Here is an 11786-nt window from a genome sequence, read left to right on the forward strand (position 1 = left end):
AACCGGCGATGTAGGGAATAGACTTTATTTCTACTTGTAAAACCAATTCAACTACAACAATGATAAAAGTATAAGGCAGTTTATTATTTTGATATGTATTTAATCAGATTTTTGCTTATCAATGTATACTGCACAACAATTAGAGTGAATCGTTTCGGAGAGTACGTTACATGTCTTTTAGGTAGAAAGGCAAGTGTACGCTAAGTTGATAATGGCTCCACTCACTTCCTGGTTATGCAATTTTAGTATGAATATTCCTACGATTTGCCGCCTTGTAAGATCAAAACGGCATGTCATCTGTCAAAATACGTCATACTCAAAGCATTTTTACTGTCAAAGCGCTTGGAAGACTCGACATGAAGCTCAGGTTGCCGTAAATACGGGAAATCAGTAAGCAAAATTTGAAAATCATACAAATCACACACTAAAAGTCGGATTTGGACTTATAATCTGGAAGCGGCTACGCCGGGCTACTATTGCCATATATTCCAGTAAAGTACCATACCTTCTAACCTAATGTACAACCAAGAACAAGTAAAAATGGCTAATTTATTAATATAACAATGTGCAATTGGGTGAATCATAATCATTCTCTTGGCTAAATCATGAAGACCTAACTGATACAAGAGCTTTCAGATAATCAGTATTTTTCATCCGCTAGATGATACGTATGCATAATTTTCTATTCATTAGGGAGATGCATATTAGCTGTGGTAAGCTCGCCAGAATGGCTGATGGTGGATCAATTGTGCAAGTAGGTATTCACATAATAGATTACGTGTGTATGCCTTGATTCATATCAAGAATTTAATCCCATTCTGAAAATTTCACTTACAGTTAGGTCATACATCAGTAATGGTTGCTGTTGTGAGTAAATCTACCAAATCCTCTGCTGCTGGATTTCTGCCACTAACGGTTTGTAAATGATTATTTGGACATTTTATTTGAGTGGTTCTAGGACACACAGCCTACATGTATATTATGTAATCTAGGTTGACTACCGACAGAAAGCTGCTGCAGCAGGACGCATTCCAACAAACTACCTGAGGCGAGAATTAGGCCAATCTGATAGAGAAATTCTCAGTGGAAGAATGATAGGTTTGTACTTTGATGCTACCTGTTTCCCTGTCGATATGGAATTGAGAAGACATTTTAAATTGAAAGACTGTCATTTTGCTTTCCAGATCGTTCTATACGGCCCTTGTTTCCAAAGGGATATTTGTATGAAACACAAGTAATGTGTAATCAGTTAGCTGTTGACGGTATCAATGATCCAGATGTACTGGCTATCAATGCTGCCTCAGTTGCTCTAGCTATGTCCGATATTCCTTGGAATGGACCAATAGGTAACAGTACTAAAGCTTCATAAACTTCTGTTCTTCTTAGTTTAAACTTAGCAAATAATCGCTATCACGATTGTAATACTTGAAAATAATCTATTCTATGCATGATTCCTATTTTGCACCTTATTATTCATACTTCAGTTGATCCTTAAGGTTTGCCTCATGATTTTCATTTGATCCATTTTTTTAGGTGCTGTTCGCGTTGGCTTAGTTGATGGGGAACTTTTGATTAATCCAACACGGAAGCAACTTTCTAAAAGCCGCCTGAATCTGGTTTTAGCTGCATCTGATGATGATAATATAGGTAAACTATCTATCTAAGTATGAAGATGAAATTGAAATCTATTTCTTGCTCCAATTCTGTTCTGTATTCTTACATTACTTGTTCTAGTCATGTTAGACTCGTCTGCTGATATATTAGACGAAAGCGATTTTATTGCTGCCTTAAAGCTTGGCGTGAAATACACAAAAAATATCATCGATACAATAAAAGATTTACAAACAAAAAATGGAAAATCAAAACGTACCTATATTAAGATGGCAAATATGGATGAAGAAGTTCTAAAAATTACGAAAAGGTACCAAACGAAAGATCTTTCTTAGTTTAACGTAATGATAAGGATTGTATAATTTGTATAATATGACAATGTTATATTTTCATTACTTTCAGCTTGGCTGGCCTTCAAATTAAAGAAGTATTCTGCAATTATTCTCATGACAAAGTAAGCTACGCTCTAACATAGAATTAGGATTTTTGTGATGAGATATTTGTGATCTTAAGCTTTGAAATGTTATTTTCAGTTTTCCCGTGATAGGGCGATTGCTGATATTAAACAGTCCGTTTCTGAGAAACTTCGAGGTAGAATAAACCTTTCAGATCTATTTTCGAAATGGTTATTTACTGTACTGTTTGTTATATATAACTGTAATTTCAGAAAATTATCCTATGGTGGACACTTCATATGCATTCGATCATATATGTAAAGATGTATTTAGGAGTTTGGTATTTGAAACAGATATGAGGTATGAATAGTATTTCGAGTTTATCGATTGTTTACCTGATTTACAGTAAATGTAATAAATCTCATTTTTCAGATGTGATGGAAGGAAGTTCACCGATTTGCGTCATATATCCTGCGCAGTTGATCTATATAAACCTTTACATGGGTCAGCTTTATTTCAGCGAGGACAAACTCAAGTATTTCATTTAATTGTGTGCATTTTATTGGTTTATTTCATAGTCAGATGCTCACTGTAATAATTGGATTATTTTTAGGTTCTTTCAACTACAACGTTTGATTCAGTTGATTCTGCATTCAAATCTGACACTGTATCATTGGTCACAGGGTATGTTAGTGAAAATACATGTAAATACTGGTATTCATTGCCTAATGACTAATAATTTTGCTAGAATTTGATTTTCTTACAGCGCAAGCCGAGAAAAGAATTTCATGCTACATTATGAGGTAGGCTGTTTAATTGAGATATCAATTTTCAGAATTTATTTGATAAAATTTCCTTATTTTCTTTGTTATGTACATGATTTTGATTTGAAAAAATTGATTGATATTTCCTTTAGTTTCCACCATATGCCACTAATGAAACTGGTCGTTTAGGAGGAATGGGTAGAAGAGAATTAGGACATGGTAAGTATTTAGTGTATGTATACTGCTGTATCATGTATTCATCCAGTTATACATATATACAGTAGTAATTTTTTTGTGCTTACAGGAGCGCTTGCTGAGAAAGGATTGCGTCCAGTTGTGCCCGATGATTTTCCATTCACTATAAGATTAACATGTGAAGTTCTCGAATCTAATGGTTAGTGTTATATTGTAATTATTTCGATTCTCTTACCAGTTACTTAAAATCAATTCTTTAGTTATTATTTAAAGGTTCATCATCAATGGCTTCTGTTTGTGGTGGTAGCCTGGCTTTAATGGATGCTGGTGTCCCATTGAAGGAGGCAGTTGCTGGAATAGCGATTGGCCTTATGACAAAGAGTGATCCTGATAATGAATCGGGGATTCAGAACTACAAAATACTTACTGATATATTAGTGAGTATGAGCCTTTTGTAGAAAACCTTAAGTAAGTGTAAGGAGTCCTTATGTATTCGACTATTTAATTTCTAGGGTATCGAAGATTATATGGGCGACATGGACTTTAAAATGGCAGGTACCAGAAATGGTATCACAGCACTCCAGGTAAAGTATACCGGTAATGATTAATGCATCTTCTAGCCTGAAGATTTGAAAAATCTTTGTAGTATATATAAGGGGGTTAGGAACATGATCAGAATTTTTGTATATCTTAGGCTGATATCAAATTGTCTGGGGTACCAATTGGAATTATGGAAGAAGCTATTATGGCTGCAAGAGGTATGTGTACGAATTGATAATGATAAAATGAAGCAAGATAGGTAATTGATTGCCATCTCAATTATCATTCTCTTTTCAGTTGGTAGAATAAAAATCCTGGACATAATGGATGGTTGTCTCGATAAGCCAAGGGATGAAACGAGATCTAACAGTCCTGTGACTGAAAAGATTGTTATTCCAATTCATAAAAGAGCCAGATTTGTTGGTTTAGGCGGATACAATTTGAAGAAATTAAGATCTTCAACAGGTATGAATTATGAATTATTTTGGTACCATATGCATAATGCCTAGTTGATTACTTTGTAAAACTGACTGAATGTACATCTTCAGGCGTGTCAGTGAATTCGATTGATGAAACGAGTTTTGATATATTTGCACCAAATCAAGAAGCCTTGGATGAAGCAAAAGAAATAATTGATGAACTCTTAGCAGAGGAAGTGCGTTAACAGTTTCAATTTAATTCTAACAAAACTTAGTTTAGAAAATTTATGCTGAAAATGTTATATATTTCAGAAAGAGCCGATATTAGAATTTGGAGGGATTTACTCCGCGAAAATAGTTGAAATGAAGTAAGTAGATCGAAAACTTTCATATGAAAATCATTAAAAAAATATACACCATGTTATAATTTGCGATAACCCTCACTACTTGCAGAGACATTGGTGTAATGGTCCAGTTACATCCTAAAATACAACCAGTATTAGTGCATAATTCTCAACTTGATCAGAAAAAGGCAGGTTTTAGCACACCAGTACATTCTTCGTGCTCACTTGACACTATCTTATTACCAGTTGGTTAAAACTCAAACTCATTTATTTGTAGGTAAACCATCCCAGTGCATTAGGATTTGAAGTTGGACAGGAAATTTCAGTGAAATATTTCGGTCGTGATCCGGCTTCAGGAAAAATTAGACTTTCTCGTAAAGTGTTATTTTCATCGGCTTCTAAGACGATTAAAGCATTAGGTAAAAAACCTGGCTCTTGACCAATTTTCATGTTGAATAGTGCAAATATTTAAACGAGAATGGTCTTCAGCATCATTTGATGAACAGCAGTCACAATTGCTGCATACAGTTGCAGCCCTAGCAGGGATATGATTTATGTCATTCTGCTTTGAAAATACTGATGTTTTGTGCAAGATTTACTGGAATAAAAGTGTTATGTTTACAAATGTGATTCTTGTCAGGTCTCTTAAGGAGTCATAAGGGAGTTTGTTTCAACAGATGTTGGATACAGCGCACTTTTTCCATTAAATTTAGATTACATGTGTGTCAATTTTGTCATATTGATCTCAAATGTCTTTTTCCCGAAAATCTATTCACCGATATTGATTATTAATGACTACAGGTATAAATGTGGTGGTTCATAGTACTTTGGCAGCCATATTTTAGAGATAGTGAGGTTCCACTAAAATGCTGGTAAGCTGGAGCCAATAATACCATATTTCCATTTCAAACTGAGCAGAAAGTAGTGGTTCCAAGAGAGGCTGATAAAAACTTGATGCCTTAATAATAATGAAGTCTTGGACTGCAGATATTTAATTCGAAATGTGATATTTATTGATATTCAACAAGACAAATCTACAATATGATTCACTAAATTGGTAATTCTAGATTCAAAATCCTTTTTCGATGAGGAATTTTGTGATGGCATCCAGATGAATTCCTTTCAGTCGAATGAGGCGACAAATCTCATTCACTTGCGTAAAAATAAAAGTGTTCTGTGGATAATAATTAACAAGAAACGCTCGAAGATCTTTTTCAAATTCCTGCAAAACAAGAAAAGTATATTGCAACATTACATAATAAGCTTAATGTTTGAGAGAGGCTGGCAGACTATCAGATTATCTTCATCTTACCCAAATATTTCCTTCTATTTTCCTTACTGTAGTTAGTTTTCTCTGCAAGTCATGACCCTTTTGATCAAGGTAAACTGGAAAATTGTGAAATTTTGATCGGCATACAAAGTAAGGGTAATCCCCTGGTTTCGCTGAAAAGAGATAGATTCAAGGGGCATGATTTATAGATAGCAAATTTTAAAAAGATCCAAAACCTCGGCTTAGCTCTTACCGTACTGCGGAACCCAACCGGATGGGGTAGGATACGACTCGTGAGTTGGCGGCTCAGGAATAGTCTTTCTAGGGAGAATTCTCTCAACGTGAATCCAGTCTTTGGATGTTTCTTCGATGTTCAGAGTTGCAGGCGGCTGCTGATTGGTACTGGAGCTGTATGTACAACATGGTTGAGTGTACTGAATGAAAACAAAAATGTCATTAGTTCCCAGTAAAGGAGGCCTCAAGCCACAGGATGACCGCAGAAAGTCACCATCATGATGGTCACAAATTAGTCTGAATACCAGTCGTTGTTTGGGGAACAACGGCTATGCCTATGGACATGTAGTCTAGTACCTAGCCGTTGTTCCTAAAACAACGGAACCGTAACAACGACTGGTATTCAGACTAATGGACATGGTACTAGACTAGTCACAAATATGCCTTTAATCCTAAATATTATTACTATACAATGGAAGATCCTAACCATAAAACATGAATGGAAAACTACAAGACCATTTTACCTTTTTCAACAATGTCGATGAAACTCGAACAGTGGCAGAGGCGAAATATCTATTCGACAGCAAGAACGAGGCCTTAGATAGTATGGGCGCTGACATGTTGGTTTGGCAGTCTCTGAATCAACCCTGGCAAGTGAGGATTAGAAAAGCCAAAACCGTGAAATAGGGATAATGTCTATTTATTCTTTCGACCAAGGTCGTCGCGCTTTCAATTTGACAGCTGCAACTGGGATTGTGCTGCTAAAGTTAAAGAACCACACAAAAGCCCAGGGCAGGCAAAGCGAAGCAAATGAAATATGTCTGGCCAGTGTTTTCAATGCGCATCAGGTTTTAGTATATTTCGTAAAGAGGTGCGTGTGATTAGTTGACTGAGTCTAAAATTTGAATAAGCCTGCTTCCAAAAGAAAACAGATGATCAATCATCAGGATGAGGAAGACCTTTTTTCCATTTTTTTTAATATTGACTGTGCTTTTTCTTCCAGCATGGGTGCAAGAACTGTGGATTTGCATTTTGCAGCAAGTGTCTGAAGAATAAGCTGCCCATCCCAAAGTTAAACAATGAAAGTCATTCTGTTTGTGACAAATGTTTCAACATCTTAACTGGGTAAGAGATTCCATCTTTAAGATGACTACAAACTAGCCTACATGACATGCTTCTTGATAACATGAACCTTCAATTCGTCTTTGCAGAAAAGTAAAACCAAAGCCACTATCCTACTCACCCCCAGAAGCTTTGAAAAAGTAAGTAGACCTGTATTAGGTCACCTTTTATTTCAAAATAATTTTTCTACTTAGTTTTCTGTCTGAAAGCAAGTGTAAAGCTATTTTCAGATTGGCTGCTACAAATGAAAGACCTTCAAGTCCAAATAGTGGTAGGATGGCGGGCGGTGGAAGCAAGACGAATATGTATAAAAATGAATATGGATGGTCGAAAGGTTTAGAAGGGCCGGATTTAGAAATAGCAAAAAGATTAGAAAGGCTGACAGAAGACATAAAGAAAGGTAGGTTTATATCTTTTCATTCAATTTTGTTAATCTTTAATTGAACAATTGTCATGATTTCTTGTTGATATCTATGTAGATAAGCCTGCAATACCTGATCAAAATGCGATTGAAGAACGCCTAGCACGACTAAGAGGTGTTGAACCAACTGCTTCATCACAACCTGCTGATCAAAAGGTAATTTCATTTTCTTTTCATCCCATCTAGAAATAGCGATGAATTTCCTAGCAGCCTTCTTATCCTTACTTGTTTTATACATCGGTTATAGACTTATATGGCACCAAATAAGAAAGGGGAATATGAGCAAACACTTGATTTGTTGGATGAAATATTTGATGAAGTCCAAATAGAAACGCAACAACCAAAACCAGAAGATGAAATATCTGCCCGTTTACATAATTCAAAACATGATATCACTAAACCAAAAGGTGTGGTAAACAAATAGTAATGACAACAGTATCTTTAAATTTGAATAATTCCATGTGAAAGAATCCATTGTTAAAGTGTATTCTTATTTCATTATGTTTTTACGGTAGATTCATCTGATTTAGCTAATAATCTCAACCGCAAAGGTAGCCATCAAAACATGTTCTTGCGAAACATTAAACTCGCTGATGGAATCGATGTGAATTCGGAGAACGCAGATGAAAACGAACAGAGAAGACTCGAAGAATTTAATAAATATATTCAACAAGCCGCCATGGAGCTGGATATGGATGCTCAAAAAGCTATCGAGGATTTGAATAAAGACCAACAGATCATGGACCGACTGAAGCGACTGAAAGAACAAGGATCAGATAATAAGAATGGTAAGTACTTTTTTGTTGATAAGGATTGAATTCTATAGATGTAAATAATAATTCTTTAGAATATTGGATGTTACGTTAAATCCTTTGCTTCTAGAAAAATCAGCTGAGTCAAGACAGGAAAATGATGACGATTATTGTAGTGAAGATGATGAAGATAATGAAGAAGTAGCGACGAGGAGATTGATCAAAAAGGTTTCCTGAATCCCGAGTTATTATTGTCATATTGCCGTTCTAAAGTCTAGAATTCCAATGAAATCATTTTTATTCACGTTCATTTAATAACAGCTGCTGGAGGAAAATAAATTAGATGAAGATCTGGCTAATTCTGGTATCAATCTAGCTGCATCTACAGGTTCTGGTAGTAGGCCTACCAGCGCTCGGAAAAAACTAAATATTTCGGTAAGTTAACATTATTATGTATGTATGTATGAACTCTTTTGGGTATGATCGTTGTATGTTTATGTCTATAGGATAGTAATGCTGATGAGGAGGAATTTCCTTGGTGCTGCATTTGTAATGAAGATGCTGTTTTAAGGTGTCGTGATTGTGATAATGACCTTTACTGTAAAAGATGCTTCAGGTTTGTACGCTGTATACACCGTTGTCTTCGATTGTAGTTTTAGCGAATAAGTTTTTGGTTAATAAGTATTTTGTTTTCCAGGGAAGGACACAGCCGATACGAAATACGAGATCATCGATCTGAACCATATACGAAGAAAGGTGGAGCTACATGAATCCGCTCAAGACACTAGATTAAATGTGATAATTGCAATACATTTGTTAGATTGCTTCGCTTTATTCATTCGGCACATTAATTGAGGTCATCAGCAATATTTGAACACAAGTATAATTTGACAAATTCATTACCTACTCTATTCAAGTAGATTAATTACCAAAACATGATAATAATAAAGTTGTTATTTTTGAAGATCTACTGGCTCTCATTCAGATATATAACTTTAACCGATTGATTTCTAGATTATAAACAGACTTGTTCCATCATCATCAACAGCACATCAGTGTTAATGATTGAAGATTCGGATTAGTTATAACTTATTACTTTTCTGAATACATTAGAGATCAGTGTAACCAAGAATAATGTGTTTATAGTTCCTTTCTATTAATGATGAAATGATGATATAACGTATCTTCGTTCATCAAAGTAATTATTGCATCTGCCAGAACTTCATAATCCTCTATAACGTTATACACATGAGCCGAGATACGCACGTAGATTTCCCCATCGACAGCTTTGAATGGAACCTACAGAATGAAAGAGAATTTTAAAATTAAAACTATGTGTCATTCGGTTCCAATTCATTTCAAATGTTTTGATGCCGTGTTTGAATACATGTTGTATAGTATGTATCTTCTTTATGTCGATCGAAAATGGACGTGAATAAAGTAAAAGTATTTATTTATATTCAATGCACTTCTTCTCACTTCAATTTGGAATCTATAGTAAAGTTGATCTCCTATATATTCAGCATGTTCATATGAAACCTCTTCGATATTCTCATAAATTTTTCGAGGGATCTGCACATTCACCATTGGACCTGTGAAATGAAAGTTGCGGTACAGTAATTGTTTTTTTCGTTGAAGAATCAATTTGCATCGAGATCGGTACTTACCAAAGGATTCTTCTGGTGCTATTAATTTCGAGTTCCATTTGTCCACAAGAAGGCGAGCTAAATTTCAAACCAGGATTTTCGAAAGGAATCATCGTTGGTTAATCGTGAATTTACGGAGGAAATAGATATTTTTCTACAAGACGTTTCTACCTGCTTCAATCACTAGCGAGTGATTGTACTTCCTAACTTTGTCGAGCCCGACACTTGCCCAAAAGTCGATCACTGTTTGCAGGGACAATAGGGGCGAAACGTCGATAAGACCTGTGAAAATAAGAAAATGAATGTCTTGGAGATAATACGTGCTATCTAGGGGACGGAGGGGGTGAGGTAGGGAAGGGGGTGGGGGGTGGGGGAGAGAATCTCTTTAGACCTTTTCTCTTACCAGTCCAGATGAAATCGGAGCTAAAACCTGATCCATATCCAGCGGATGTTACCAGAGCGTGCGTGGAATTCTGATGTTCCTTCGCTACGTACAGAAAAGCACAGCCTTTGCTCGAGCAAAACCATTTGTGACAGTTCGAAATATAGTAATCAGGGTTCAATTCGTGTAAATTTAAAGGGAGTGTACCCAAAGCATGGGCTCCATCTATCAGAACACGCACACCTCTGAAAATTAAACAGTATGACAATTGGCACATATTTTCTTCATTTCTATGTCAAGGTAATTGTGAATTCACATAAAAGTATTAAACGATGAAAATTTTTGAAACCGTACCGTTGATGACAAATTTCGATCAATTCCTTTACAGGTAAAATGATCGGGATGTTGTTTGGGATGTGATCAAATACGGCTAGTTTAGTCCCCGGTTTCAACGTATTGTCCACTAGTTCAATAATCTACAAGACACCCAATCAAATTAACGAATCGAAATCCTCTAAAGCTCAATCTCTGGACTGATTTTACTATCTGTATACCTCATCTATACCGTTAATTGGAAAATTAACTTTTTCGACTTGGATTTGCGCGCCAGTTTTCGAATGTACATACTTCAGCATATTCTTGACTCCACCTATCGAAAGAGACTTTTCGTTTTTTTCGGCGGGCCTGGGGTCGACATTGAATTATTTACAAATTGGTATATTGGGTGTATTTACCGTAAGCTATGTTTAGATGATAGATCGTATCCTCAGATGTAAAATCAAGATCTTTTATGACAGCGTTCATTCCAGTGCTTGCATTGGGCACCAAAACAATGTCACTCGCGTCACAACCTGTATATAATTTTCATTTCATCGTTTGAATTCGAATCTGCTCCATGACAAAAACAAGTGAATTGCTAATCATCTTTCACTTCTAATTAATTACCTATTAATTTCGACAGTTTTCTTGTGCTGTGTACTATGAGAGGAAGGACCATTCTGTCAATGAACCTCAGCGGTTGCCGTTCTGCGTATATTTGCCAGGCCTACATGTATAAAAAGAATTCTCCATAAATTGTTGCTGCTAATGTTTCCCAAGGCCGTACCCAGGGGGACCCGAAGGAGGACAGTTCTATTGGATATAACAATAATATTTGCAAGAATGACACTTTCAAAAATTCACCCTTGCCCCCGCTAAGGCCCTGGATTGAACATTTCATTCCCGAAGTTACCTGAGCATCTTCCATGGCAGGTTTCAGTGCGCCTCCAAAACCGCCGTGATTGACAAAAGTAAATTCGGGCTCCAAATAGAAACATTTTTCTTTGATTTCTTTTCCGAAAGATAAATTTGCGGCATAGCTAACATCTATCACCGGCACCGCTCTGAATGGGGGTGTATACTCGCTCTGGAAATACCGAATCATCGAAAACAGTACGTGTACGACTGAAACAATATAACAATTATATGATTTTATTTCCATTAATGCATTTCAGTAACTTACCTCAGGCATTCGAATCAACTCTTCGACATTTGAGCTATGAAATGACCCGAAATCTCTTTTCTGCTTCATCGTGCTCTCTTTTGAAACTGTATCTGCGTGCGTTTGCGTTGTTTCCTTTATCATCGCTCAGCGGCTGTCACCATACAGTTTATATATGTTAATAGATAATCTCTATTAATTGGCTAGGTAA

General features: G+C 36.0%; 4 protein-coding genes across 4 annotated transcripts; 2 read left to right on the forward strand and 2 right to left on the reverse strand.

Annotated features, from left to right (window-relative positions):
- Positions 1-225: 225 nt before the first annotated feature.
- Positions 226-4867, forward strand: LOC141903820 (polyribonucleotide nucleotidyltransferase 1, mitochondrial-like). The gene is made up of 23 exons (XM_074792156.1): positions 226-390; positions 694-754; positions 838-915; positions 993-1098; positions 1185-1346; positions 1534-1647; positions 1735-1921; positions 2014-2065; positions 2145-2202; positions 2279-2366; positions 2439-2541; positions 2620-2690; positions 2773-2809; positions 2923-2989; positions 3075-3164; positions 3239-3402; positions 3478-3549; positions 3660-3723; positions 3803-3970; positions 4054-4160; positions 4237-4292; positions 4378-4456; positions 4546-4867. Exons 1-23 carry the CDS (start codon positions 248-250, stop codon positions 4705-4707), a joined length of 2289 nt encoding a protein of 762 aa, XP_074648257.1. The 5' UTR covers positions 226-247; the 3' UTR covers positions 4708-4867.
- Positions 4868-5288: 421 nt separating this feature from the next.
- LOC141914955 (large ribosomal subunit protein mL49-like) lies at positions 5289-6408 on the reverse strand. Its single transcript, XM_074806306.1, has 4 exons — positions 6297-6408; positions 5792-5972; positions 5581-5711; positions 5289-5490 (listed from the first exon to the last, which is right to left on the reverse strand). The coding sequence occupies exons 1-4, from the start codon at positions 6390-6392 to the stop codon at positions 5338-5340; spliced, it is 561 nt and encodes a 186-aa protein (XP_074662407.1). The 5' UTR covers positions 6393-6408; the 3' UTR covers positions 5289-5337.
- Positions 6409-6500: 92 nt separating this feature from the next.
- On the forward strand, positions 6501-8898 carry LOC141905257 (abscission/NoCut checkpoint regulator-like). The gene is made up of 11 exons (XM_074794085.1): positions 6501-6643; positions 6776-6897; positions 6984-7034; positions 7125-7294; positions 7374-7471; positions 7563-7722; positions 7831-8103; positions 8198-8295; positions 8389-8502; positions 8574-8683; positions 8765-8898. The coding sequence occupies exons 1-11, from the start codon at positions 6590-6592 to the stop codon at positions 8835-8837; spliced, it is 1323 nt and encodes a 440-aa protein (XP_074650186.1). The 5' UTR covers positions 6501-6589; the 3' UTR covers positions 8838-8898.
- A 309-nt stretch (positions 8899-9207) lies between these two features.
- LOC141905249 (uncharacterized) lies at positions 9208-11732 on the reverse strand. Its single transcript, XM_074794071.1, has 11 exons — positions 11597-11732; positions 11327-11500; positions 11041-11140; positions 10830-10946; positions 10650-10744; positions 10450-10571; positions 10117-10340; positions 9885-9995; positions 9735-9791; positions 9547-9659; positions 9208-9366 (listed from the first exon to the last, which is right to left on the reverse strand). Exons 1-11 carry the CDS (start codon positions 11717-11719, stop codon positions 9208-9210), a joined length of 1395 nt encoding a protein of 464 aa, XP_074650172.1. The 5' UTR covers positions 11720-11732.
- Between the last annotated feature and the right edge of the window lie 54 nt (positions 11733-11786).

This window comes from Tubulanus polymorphus, chromosome 1 (genome assembly GCF_964204645.1).
Source record: "Tubulanus polymorphus chromosome 1, tnTubPoly1.2, whole genome shotgun sequence".
Taxonomy (NCBI): domain Eukaryota; kingdom Metazoa; phylum Nemertea; class Palaeonemertea; order Tubulaniformes; family Tubulanidae; genus Tubulanus; species Tubulanus polymorphus.

Coding starts and splice junctions, on each gene's coding strand:
- LOC141905249 (XM_074794071.1), bottom strand. CDS start 11,719: ATGATAAAGGAAACAACGCAAACGCACGCAGATACAGTTTCAAAAGAG. Junction 9,792..9,884: donor CTCGCTAGTGATTGAAGCAG/GTAGAAACGTCT, acceptor TTTGAAATTTAG/CTCGCCTTCTTGTGGACAAA. Junction 9,367..9,546: donor ACTATAGATTCCAAATTGAA/GTGAGAAGAAGT, acceptor TTCATTCTGTAG/GTTCCATTCAAAGCTGTCGA.
- LOC141905257 (XM_074794085.1), top strand. CDS start 6,590: ATGTCTGGCCAGTGTTTTCAATGCGCATCAGGTTTTAGTATATTTCGT. Junction 7,035..7,124: donor CCCCCAGAAGCTTTGAAAAA/GTAAGTAGACCT, acceptor AGCTATTTTCAG/ATTGGCTGCTACAAATGAAA. Junction 8,503..8,573: donor GGAAAAAACTAAATATTTCG/GTAAGTTAACAT, acceptor TTATGTCTATAG/GATAGTAATGCTGATGAGGA.
- LOC141903820 (XM_074792156.1), top strand. CDS start 248: ATGAATATTCCTACGATTTGCCGCCTTGTAAGATCAAAACGGCATGTC. Junction 1,099..1,184: donor TCTCAGTGGAAGAATGATAG/GTTTGTACTTTG, acceptor TTTGCTTTCCAG/ATCGTTCTATACGGCCCTTG. Junction 2,542..2,619: donor TTCAGCGAGGACAAACTCAA/GTATTTCATTTA, acceptor GATTATTTTTAG/GTTCTTTCAACTACAACGTT.
- LOC141914955 (XM_074806306.1), bottom strand. CDS start 6,392: ATGTCAGCGCCCATACTATCTAAGGCCTCGTTCTTGCTGTCGAATAGA. Junction 5,973..6,296: donor CATCGACATTGTTGAAAAAG/GTAAAATGGTCT, acceptor GTTTTCATTCAG/TACACTCAACCATGTTGTAC. Junction 5,712..5,791: donor CGGTTGGGTTCCGCAGTACG/GTAAGAGCTAAG, acceptor ATCTCTTTTCAG/CGAAACCAGGGGATTACCCT.